The sequence below is a fragment of the Hemiscyllium ocellatum genome, chromosome 6 (genome assembly GCF_020745735.1).
Source record: "Hemiscyllium ocellatum isolate sHemOce1 chromosome 6, sHemOce1.pat.X.cur, whole genome shotgun sequence".
Classification (NCBI taxonomy): domain Eukaryota; kingdom Metazoa; phylum Chordata; class Chondrichthyes; order Orectolobiformes; family Hemiscylliidae; genus Hemiscyllium; species Hemiscyllium ocellatum.
This window is the reverse complement of record NC_083406.1, coordinates 30,692,164-30,704,377: the sequence shown is the minus strand read 5'-3', so window position 1 is coordinate 30,704,377 and position 12,214 is coordinate 30,692,164. Positions and strand designations below refer to the sequence as shown.

At 41.3% G+C, this 12,214-nt stretch overlaps 1 protein-coding gene across 9 annotated transcripts in view; it reads left to right on the top strand.

The window, feature by feature from the left end:
- The first annotated feature begins 472 nt into the window (after positions 1–472).
- The window catches only part of mycbp2 (MYC binding protein 2), a 245,305-nt gene continuing 233,563 nt past the window's right edge, over positions 473–12,214 (top strand). For all 9 annotated transcript variants that reach the window (XM_060825911.1, XM_060825914.1, XM_060825918.1 and 6 more), the window contains exon 1: positions 473–1,265. In XM_060825911.1, the coding sequence (XP_060681894.1) occupies positions 940–1,265 (326 nt within the window). In that variant the 5' untranslated portion in view covers positions 473–939. The remainder of the gene's footprint in view (positions 1,266–12,214) is intronic.

The window sequence follows — 12,214 nt, the reverse complement described above, 5'->3', positions numbered from 1 at the left end:
CAACCATTTTTCAAGCTCAGTGGATCATTCGAATTAAAGAAACAAGGAAGGGAAAGATAGAGAACATTATTCAAAGGATGACGAAAAGTGAAACGAAAAATAATAAGTTATAATAGAAGAGTAGAAAAACAGATCGTGCACGCACAAAACAATTGTAATTTTTTAAAAAATTGTTAATTACTATACCCTTCATTTGATCGTGATTGATTCAAGCAAGTTTTGCTATAAATTAATCATTTGCAAGTTACCTTAGTGCCTGAGGTATGAAGAGGCTCCAAAATAGTTCATTTAAAGAAATAAACCCGAGGCTGGGAATGTGAACGGTGGGGGACGATGCTCAGCAGATGTACAACCTCTCCTCCAGCCGGGACAAGTGACACCTCATTTCGGTGCCACCTCCTCAGCCAGCGGGGCTGGGAGGACCACTGCGGTCCTCCGAGGCTCGCCAGCCCATCCCGGCGTGCAGCGCGCCCGCCCGCCGTCAGCACGGCAATTTCAAGATGGCAGCGTCGTCGGCGCATCCGAGCCTGAGCAGTGGCCGGGACCGCGGAGCGACGGGCAGCTGAGCGCCGTGACCTGATACGACACGACACACCGACCCGCCCGCCCACCGGGCACTCCAGAGCCTCCCCAACTACGCGGGGGAACCGCCGCAAACCGGGCGCTCCTCCTCGGGCTGCGAACGATGCGGACAGCTGGGGCGGCCATTTGAGAATCTATAACCGAGAGACCGGCGCTCGGGGAGGGGGAGGGGGGGAGGGAGAGGAGCCTTCCATCCTTCCCGCCCGCAGGCAGTGATCAACGGCTGCCCGCTGAACCCCAGTTTCCTGGGAGGAGCCGCTTCACACCCCCGCCCCCTCCCTTCACCCCTTCCACATCCCACCCCCTCCCTTTCTCTCCTCTCCTCTGCCTCCCCCCATCTCCTCCTCCACCCGGAGGATGATGTGTTCGGCTCCGGCTCCTCACACAACCGGCGGTGGCGGTGGCGCCGCCTCCTTCTCTTGCACCTCACACCCGGACCCCGGCTACCCGCCCTCCGCGACCGCCGCTGCCGCCGGCTCCTCCTCCTCCTCCACCAGCTCTTTCCTGTACACGGACTCGCTGATCTTCCCTGCCCCTGATCCCCGGATTGCTGCTACTGCTTCTGGAGGAGCAGGAGGGATGGAAGCCGCCGGGCGGGTCCAGCACCAGCTGCTGTCAGGGAAGCTGCTCGGGAACAAGTACCGGCGGCTGTTCGCCGCCGCCCTGGACGCCCAGCACAGCAGGTAAAAACAGCAGTGTCAGCCTGAGTCTTGAACAGTACGCCGGAGATATTAGAGAAGGTTACCGCTCTCTCTCACACACACAAACAATAAACGTATAGAAAGCACAGGGCGCTCGCGAAACCCCACATAAATTACTTTCCCAAGGCCGATTTTGCAATAAAGCAACTGTCTTGAGCACAATAGAAACATGAAAAGAATTGCGCCTTTGCTGATGCAACGTGCTTCAGAATGTGTTGGTCAACTCAGATTTGGATAGGATGCTGCTTGTACCAATGAACCAGTGGACCGGATGGGTTAGTGGGAAGGTGGTATTGAAGCTTGTCAACCTTGATAACCACTGGTTATGAATTTGCACCGTGAGCATATGCTGACACAGGCCCAGCGCACTGTGCTCTGTCTGGTTGGCTGACAAAATGCAGGAACTCTTTGCCGATGCCTATCGTGATAGAGTCAGGGGTTTCCCTTGCTCGCGTGAATGTAGTTAGGGGTTGCTTACTCGGTGGTGAGCCTGGGGTGACCGTCCGGGGTGTCTGGCAGTTTTGCCTCTGCACACGGATATGAGATTGCAGGGAAATGTGAGGCGTTGTCTTGGGGGCTCAGCCACAGATACCACGTTTCTTCATTACTGTTGGGCCAATATTGCGGCTGTAGGGTGAAGGGGTTGTGAAGAACGTTATGCTTTTATTTATCTTTTCGTTGTTTAGCTTGGCTTATACTCATAGACGTGGTAACTTGATTATTTCGCATGAAGGACGGTAAATCCTTAGATGACAGCAAGCTGAGGGACGCGTGGAAAGTGATTATAAGGGTGGTACAATTTTGAGTCTCAGCCCTTCGCTGTCAGGGTGTATTTCAAAACAGCCGTAGAATCGTGAGCTACCTCACCTCTTGAAACAACCGTCGACATTGACACTCATATAAACAGCAAATTCTGATCTGCTTTTGGTTTGGTTAGGATCGCTTGTAATTAAACATTTTACAATAGATTTATTTTTCTCAGACCAGTAGGTTTCACTGGGGCGGAGAAAGCTTTCATGATGTTGTGAAATTGTTCGGTTAATCACGTGCGTTATTGAAAACGAAACCTATGGTGCAGGACAATGAAACGGTGGAAGAAGGTTTAGTTTAATTCTTGATCGAATTGACAGCACATCATATGTCATGGACAATGTCATTAATATAAGGCAATTTACATTCATGTGCTGCACTTGCTATGACAGGCCATTTTATAATTTGCAATATGATGTCGTACGTACCGTACGTGAATTACCTAATCTATTTGGACGTTGTAGGGTGGAGCTTTGTTTTTCTCCGATGATTCGATTGCAAATCAGCAGTAAACGCAACAGACTAGGAATGCCCAGATCTTTCTGCACCGAGATAGCATTGTTTTACTCAATAGTAACAATCAATGGGAATATACTAGATCAATAGTAGAGGTTTTTTTTTCAAATAGGTGTAGGAATGGGTGCATTTATTGGGTTTATAGCATACTATGGGATATGCAGATAAAAAAAATGCAATGGTCTTATTGCAAGACGTTAATGCTAATTGTGACCACATCTTGTGTTTTTTTTTACGGATCTGCATGATTACAAGTTAAAGCTGTGTGATGAAGAGGACTGGAGAGATGTTAGATTGTTAGGGCGTGCAAAATAATTATTGTGTGTTGTTTAAAGGTGTTTTTGTTATAGGTGTTTGAGCTGCCAAGTGTGATAGATACTCTGTACATATATTATATTCGTTACATGACCAGCTTGTGTTCTTTATTCTTGTTTGTTTAAAACAAAAACACAAATTTTGAATATTAAATATTGGAAAGCATTTGATAAGTGAAAAACCCCAAATCTGTTTGTGAAATGTAATCTTTATTTTCATAATTAAGTCAGTTTAAAATAGCAGGTTAACTTTAAGTTGTGATTAAAAATGATACTGACTGCCATATTTTCACCATATCCCAATAACCCAGTCTGCATTCTATATTTTCCACAAAAGATTTAAAGTCCTTAATATTATTATTATTATTATTATTATTATTATTATTATTATTCTGTTATCCATCACTGTTTATTAGTGTATCATAATAGAATGATATCAGTTGCTCAATTCCTGAATGGCTACTGTCGATATGAACCTTACTAGGGTTCTTGTTTACTGCTTTGCTGCTTACTTAGCATCTTTGTCACCAAATTATTAAAATACATCTACAATTTACAAAAGTATCCTATTTATTACACAGGTAAAAAGCAGATGGAGTGTTCTACAATGCAAAGCATCAAGTTGAGACAACACTGTTTTGTGTTATAACCATGTAGCGGTGATAGGATTTGAAAAACAAACTTAGTCTTTGCATTATCTGTTTATTTACCAATGATGAGCATTGCATTCTGTGATTTAAATGAAGTTACTATAAAATTTTTACTCATTTAAAATGATTCACACATACATAAAAGGTTGTAATAACGTCTAGCTGTTATTATATGTAACTGTTCTCCTGAGATTTCATCTGAAGAATTTCTGCAGATTGACTCTTAGTTAATTGCCAGTTTAAATGATTGTGGATTATACTTTGAAGTAATGAACATAACCTGGTGTCTTGCTTTGTGATAAAGTCACTTTAAAAACCTGATATGTAGGGTCACCAAAATATAGCAAATAGGACTAGTCCATTTGACCCTTTGAGCTTCCTTGGCATTCATATGATCATATTGATTGTCCAAACTGTTCCTGTTTTCCCCTCCTTACTTTAAGCTTCAAGGCCTCCTTGAAAAGGTTTCATGTCCTTTGGATTAAGAACAGAATCTTAAGACCCATCTCTGAACACCTAAAGTACTCTAGGTTTTATTTTTCCAAAACAAATCTGTTAAACCAGAATACAAATACTAGTTAACTATATCCAAATATAGCTTACACCAATCATATATCTTGATGAGCGACAAGTTGGAGAAAATTTACTACATTGTTTTAATGTTAAAACGAGTAACGTGTTGGAGATGACCTAATACAAATAATTGTTCTTCCCATTAATTTTGATGCTAATGCAGAGAGTGGTACAGCCTGTATAAAAACTATTATGATTTGATGATCAAGGGAAGTTATTTTGGTTGCAACAGGGAAATAAAGGGATGCTCACCTGATTGGGATTGTACTATAGACCAACCAGCAGTCAGCAGGAAATTGAGAAGCAAATTTGTAAAGGAGATCTATTACCTGTAAGAATAATAGTGTGGTAATGATAGGAAATTTTAACTTTCCAAACATAGACTGGGACTGCCATGGTGTTAAAGGTTTAGATGGAGAGGAATTTAAGTGTGTACAATAACATTTTCTGATTTAGTATGTGTATGTACCTATTAGAGAAGGAGCAAAACTTGACCTCTTGGTAAATAAGGCAGGGTAAGTGACTAAGGTGTCAGTGGGGAGCGATTTGAGGCAAGTGATCATAATTCTATTAGGGGTTTTAAAATATTGATGGAAAAGCACAGAATGGATCTAAAAGTTCAAGTTCTAAATTGGAGGAAGGCCAACTTTGGTGTTAGGCTAGGACTTTCCAAAGTTGATTGGGGGCAGATATTTGCAAGTAAATGAATGGCTGAAATGTGGGAAGCCTTCAAAAATGAAATAACGAGAGTCCCGGGACGGTGTATTCCTGTTAGGCAAGGCTGGTACGTGTAGGAAATAGTATATGACAAGAGAAATTGAGATCTTGGTCAAGAAAAAGAAGGAAACCGATGTCAGGTATAGACAAGGATTGAGTGATTCCCTAGAAGAGTATAAATGGAGTAGAAGTATACTTAAGAGGCAAGTCAGGAGGGCAAAAGGGGACATGATAGCTTTGTCAAATAGGGTTAAGGAGAATCCAAAGGGGTTTCATAAACACATTAAGGACAAAAACACAACTAGTGAGAGAATAGGTCCTTAAAGATGCTGCCTGACCTGCTGAGCTTTTCCAGCACCACACTCTCAACTCCCCTTAAAGATCAGCAAGGCTGACCACATGTGGAACCGCAGGAGGTAGGGGAGATACTAAATAAGTATTTTGCATCAGTGTTTACTGCAGAGAAGGATACAGGAGCTAGAGAAACTGGGAAAACAAATAGCAGTATCTTGAAAAATCTCCACATTACAGTAGAGATGGTGCTGATGTCTTAAAACATATAAAAGTTGATAAGTACCCGGGACCTGATTAGTTGTACCCTAGAACTTTGTTGGAAGCTAGGGAAGTGATTGCTGGGCCTTTGCCGAGATAACAACAGGTAAGGTACTGGAAGATTGGTGGTTGTATAGTGTGGTGCTCCTATTTAAGAAAGTGATAAGGAAAGGTCAGGGAACTCTAGACCGGTGAGCCTGACATCAGTGGTGGGCAGATTTTTGGAGAGGATCCTGAGGGATAGGATTTACATTTATTTGGAATGGCAAGGACTGATTAGGGATAGTCAGTGTGGCTTTGTACATGGGAAATTTGTGTATTATTGACTTACTTGAGATTTTTGTAGAAGTAACCAAAAGGGTTGATGAAGGCAGAGTGGTGGGCATGATCTATATGGACTTGAGTAAGGTGTTCCACAAGGTTCTGTATAATAGACTGGTTAACAAACTTGGGTCACATGGAATACAAGGAGAACTAGCTATGTGGATACAGAACTAGCTCGACGATACAAGACAGAGGGTGCTGGTAGAAGCTTACTTTTCAGACTGGAGGCTTGTGACCAGCAGTGTGCAGCAAGGATTGATGCTGGATCACTGCTTTTGTTATTTATGCCAATGGTTGAATGTGAACATGGGAGATATGGTTAGTACATTTGCAGATGACACCAAAATTAGAGGTGCAGTGGATAGCAAGGCATGTTACCTCGGAGTACAATGAAACCACGATCTGATGGCTGAGGAATGGCAGACTGAGTTTAATTTAGATCAAAATGCAGTACCTCATATCTGAAAGACAAATCAGGGCAGAATTAATAACTCAATGGTGAGATCCTGAAGAGTGTTGCTGAACAAAGAGACCTTGGATTGCGGGTTCACAGTTCCTTGAAAGTGGAGTCTTAGGTAGATTAGATAATGAAGACACTGTTTGACCATTACAGACTCCTCCCTCCCCTTCCTAGACCCCTCCATTTCTATCTCAGATGACCGAATCAACACAGACATTTACTATAAACCGACTGACTCTCGCAGCTACCTAGACTACACCTCCTCCCACCCTGCCCCCGTAAAAACGCCATCCCATATTCCCAAATCCTTCGTCTCCGCCACATCTGCTCCGAGGAGGACCAGTTCCAATACCGAACAACCAAGATGGCCTCCTTCTTCAAAGACCCCAATTTCCCTCAGACGTGATCGATGATGCTCTCCACCGCATCTCCTCCACTTCCCACTCCTTTGCCCTTGAGCCCCGCCCTCCAATCGCCACCAGGACAGAACCCCACTGGTCCTCACCTACCACCCCACCATCCACCATATACATCATATCATCCGTCATCATTTCCGCCACCTCCAAACAGACCCTACCACCAGAGATATATTTCCTTTCCCTCCCCTCCCCTATCAGGGTTCCGAAAAGACCACTCTCTCCGTGACTCTCTCGTCAGGTCCACACCCCCCACCAACCCAACCTCCACTCCCGGCATCTTCCCCTGCAACTGCAAGAAATGCAAAACTTGCACTCACACCTTACCCCCCTTACTTCCCTCCAAGGTCCCAAGGGATCCTTCCATAACCACCACAAATTCACCTGCACCTCCACACGCATCATTTACTGCACCCGATGTGGCCTCTATATTGGGGAGACAGGCCACCTACTTGCGGATTCTTTCAAAGAACACCTCTGGGACACCCGGACCAACCAACCCAACCACCCCGAGGACTGGAGGTAGTTCAGAATTTGGAAATGGCAGCCCAAGAGGTTGATTAAGAGGAGAAAAATAGTGACAGTAGACTTGAAAGGGATATAGAAACAAGGAAATGGCAATGTAGTTAAATAATTACTTTGGTTCTGTCTGCACAGAAGAAGACAAAAGAATCACCAGAGGCGCTAACCTTGTCATAGGCCTTTTGTGAAGGTGAAATTGAAGGAAATTGACAGTTAGTTAAAAGTAATAGTGCTGGAAAAATAAGAAAGATTGAAAATCGATACCAAGCCCTGGCGATTTAATTACATCCTGGAGTACTAAAGGAAATAGCCATGGAAATGTGGATGCGTTGGTTGTCATTTTGCAAAATTTTCTAGATTCTGAAGCACTCCTGGCAGATTGAAGGGTTACAAATGTAACTGTACATTCCATTTTTTTAATAAAAGGAGAAATCCAGGAATTACAGACCAGTTAACTTGACATCAGTCATAGGGAACTTGCTGTCATCAAAGTTCCAACAATATTGCACAAAGTCAACATGGATTTCTCAAAGAGAAATCATGTTTGACAAACCTACTGAAGTTTTGAGGACCTATCTAGTAGAATTATTGAGGGAGAACCCGTGGTTGTGGAATACTGTATTTGGATTGTCAGAAAGCTTTTAATAATGTTCCACATAATAGACTATCGTGCAAAATCCAGGCATATGAGATTGGGACTAGTATATTGGTATGGATTAAGAATTGATTAGTTGAAGGATAGAGAGGTGCTTTATTTCCCCTTCCAACTCCATTTTGATTGAGCTCCCTCCTGTCCCTAGCTCTCCCTCACCATTGATTGTCTGCATTGCTATCAATGGACTTTGCATATAAATTATTCAATTGAAGATGTGGGTGGTTTATTGGTGATGGGTAATAGATGAAAAAAACTTGATGGGGAAAAGCATTCAAATGTGTAGGACCACTTCTGGATTATTTTTAAAAAAATTCATCAGGCAGGCAACATTAAGAATAAATATTTTCTGAATGGATGGCAGTGACAATTGGGGTACTGTCGGAACCATTACTTAGGCCCCAGCTATTCATAAGTCAAATCAATGATTTTAAATGCTGGAACTGACTGTAATGTTTGTAAGTTTGTTGACAGCACAAAGCTAGGTGTAATTATGACTGGTGTGGAGGTTGTTAAGAGGCTTCAGCACAATTTTAGACAAGTTATGAATGGGCAAGTACATGGCAGATCAGGATCAGTTAGCTCAGTTGGCTGGAAAGAATGCAGAATGATGCCAACCATGGAGGTTCAATACTTGCATTGACTGAGGTTGCTACAAAAAAACTGCGCTTCTCAACATCTCTCCTAATCTTGAGGTATGGTGACCTTCCGGTTAAACCACCATCAGTTGTCTCTTTACTGAGAGTGCAGCCCTGTGGTCTGGTAGGATTATGATAACTTTACCTTTTATGTGCAGATGCAGTATAACGTTGATAAATGTAGAGTTGTCCACTTTGGTTGGAAAAGCAGAATGGAATATTTAATTAAATAGTAATTAATTGGTAAATGTTGATATACAAAAAAACCTGGGTGTTGGTGCATACTGATCATTGTAAATAAGTATGCTGGTACAGCAAGCAGTTAGGAAAGCAATTGATATATTGTTCTTCATTTCAAGCAGGTTTGAATACAGGGGCAGGGAAGTTCTATTGCAGCTATATAGAGCCTTGGTAAAACCACAGCTATACTATTGTGTGCAGTTTTGTTTTGGACAGAAATGAAAGCTTTCTTCACCCAGAGAATGGTGAACCTGGGGAATTCTCTACCTCAGAAGGTTCTGGAGGCCAAATCATTAAAGTATATTTCTAGAATCTAAAGGCGCCTAGGAGATTGAGAGAACACAGGAGAATAGTGTTGAGATAGAGGATCAGTCATTGTCGTTTTTAGTGACGGAGTGGGTTTGATGGGACAAATGGTCAACTACTCTTACTATTTGTTTCTAAAATAAGCTCTCACTATTTTTATGGTGAGCAAGGAAATCTAAATAAAATTAAACCTGGTAAATTTAAGTAGACCAACAAATGATCTAGACAATATATACACATAGGTTTTTTTGAATAATTGAAGACTTAATATTAATTCCCTGGATATACAACTTGTGCTTGAAGTGATATCTCTATCTTTGGAGCATTGTGGCAAGACATGATATTTGCATTTATATTAAATGGCAAGAAAACTTAATTTGATTCTTCTCTCCAAACTGAAGCTGAAACACTTCCATATTTATTTTAATAGGTTTTAGTTATAAGAGTAAGTTATACAGCATGGAAATAGAACCTTCAGTCCAACTCACCCATTTTGACCAAATTTCCCAATCTAAACTACTCCCGCATGCCTGTGTTTGGCCCATATTCCTCTCAATCTTTCCTATTCATATACCCGTCCAAATTGTATGGCACTCATGGTCAAAAGCAGGATAAAATAGCAACTTTGATTCATAAGATACAGGAGCAGTATTAGGCCATTCGGCCTATCAAGTCTGCTGTGACATTCGATCGTGGCTGATTTGTTCCTCACTCTCATTTTCCTGCCTTTTCTCCATATCCCTTTTAATCCATTGCCAATTAAAAATCTGTCTAACTCCTCCTCAAACATACTGACTGTTCCAGCATCCAGCACTTTGGGGTAGGGAATTTCACAGATGCACAACCCTTTGGGAGAAGTAGTTTCTCCTTAATTCTGTTTTAAATTTGCTGTCCCTTATCCTAACAATGTGACCTCACATCCTAGAATGCCCCACGAGAGGAAGCATACACTCCATATCTCTCTTATCCACACTTTATCATCTTGACTACCTCAATTTGATTTCCCCTCATTCTTTTAAATTCCAGAAAGTATAGGCCTAAACTGTTCAATTTCTCTTCCTATGACAAATCCCTTATCTCTGACATCAGTCCAGTGAACCTCCTCTGAACTGCCTCCAATGGCACTACATCTTTCCTCGAATAAGAGGATCAAAACTGCGCACAATACTCCAGGTGCGGTCTCATTAATGGCTTGTATAGTTGCAACAATACTTCCTTACTTCATATTCTATTCCTTTAGCTATAAAAGGCAACATCCCATTTGCTTTCTTTATTACCTGCTGTACCTGCATGCTAGTTTTGTGATTCATGAATGAGAAGACCTAGATCCCTCTGCACCAGATCAAACCGAAGTCGCTCTCCATTTAGATAACCTGTAGCCTTCCCAGTTCTTTGACCCAAGTGCATAACCCCTCACACATCACACTGCAAACTTTTGCTATAAATTCTGTCTTACAATTGTGTACCACACAACCATCTGATGGAGAAGCGGTGCTCCGAAAGCTGGTGCTTCTGATTAAACCTGTTGGATTATAAGCTGGTGTTGTGATTTTTAACTTTGACCTCTCACTTATCCATGTTAAACTCCCATCTGCCACATTTTGGCCCACTGTCCTAACGTATCTATGTCCATTTGTAAAGTTGTTATTTCCTCATTCACTACATTGTACTTGTAGATGCAAACCTTCAGTTGTCTACTTTTTTTGGAAGCTTTGGATGCAAGCTACCAAGCATAACTAAAATATTTAAAAAGAAAGTTTTGCACTTGTATAGTGCCTTTCCTGATTTACCAGCATTTTACAGCCAATGAAAGACTTTTGATGTAAAGTTACTGTTGTGTTTGTATTAATCTAGCAAAATTCAGTTTTCGATTTCTTAGAAGCTCAAGATCATTGGGATTGGATAGTTCTCAGTGCACTTAGTATTTTGTTAGGCTACATAATGTCTGCTTTATAATGTCTGAATGTTCATGTTTTAGACATAAGAAATTAGAAGATCAAAAAGCTTTAAGGTGAATAAATCAAATTCCAGATTTGAAGGATTTTCACTGGTTCTATAGTGAATTTGGCTATTATTTTGCTTTGGTAAAAGATTGGCGAACAAACTCTGAGAGGTACTGTGACATAAAATAAGTTTAGACAGACTTGATTAGCTTCTGGGATACATATCTTAGGACGCCCAGAATAATCTGGCAGCAATGCACTCTGAATTGACAATCTCTGGCTGCAGTATGACTGGTGTGGGAAGTAAAAAAGGTTCAAGCTGGTGTGATTAGAATGATGTCTCTTGAGAATGCAATACTTGAAGCTATCAGTGGATTAATTTTCCAGCATAACCATATTTTGAATACAAAAATGATTGAAAATCTGTTTCAGTACACTTTTTATGCAGGGATTTTGTCAAACACTGGAAAATCCTGTCTGAGGGATCCAGGTGAGTTGCTGCAGTGCATCTTGTAGATGGCAGGTATTGAACTCATTGTGAGCAGATGGTGCAGGGAATGAGTGTTTCAGGTGTTGGGATGCCAGTTAAGCAGGCAGCTTTGTCCTGGGTTGTGTTGAACTTGAGTTTTGTTGTAGTAGCAGTCATCCATTTGAATGCAAAGTATTCCATTACATTTTTGAATTGTCCTTTTTTGATGCTGAGCAGGTTCTGATTATAATGAGGTGAGTCATTCTCTGCAGAACGCCAATTCTTACACTGATTCTTGTAGAATAGATATTTATTTGTTTGATTCAGTTCAGTTTCTGGTCATGGTGTTGACACTGCAAGATTCAACGATAATAATTTTGTTGCATCTCAAAAGAATGTGGTTAGATTCTTCACTCCTACCTCTGGTTAACCAGAAATGTTAGACATCGTATTGAATTTAAAGAAACAGTGTACAACTGTGCACAAACAAGTGGCAGGTCAGAAGACTGGGCAAAACATTTAAAAGAAACCAAAATATAATGAAGGGAACACTTACAGTACAAGAGAAAGCTAGCCAGAAATATAAAAATTGGTAGTAAGAGTTTTTAAAAATATTTGAAAATAAGCGAGTTGACAAGATGAGCATCCTTTCTTTAGAAAGGGATGCTGAATTAAGGAGGATTAATAAAGAAGCATAATAAAATGACAGAAGAATTAAACAGATATTTTCCTTCAGTCTTCCCTATAGATGAGACATGTAATACCTCAAGCAGCAATAAAGCAGGAAATGGAGGGGAGGGAAGAATTCGGGGAAAATCGCAGTCACCAG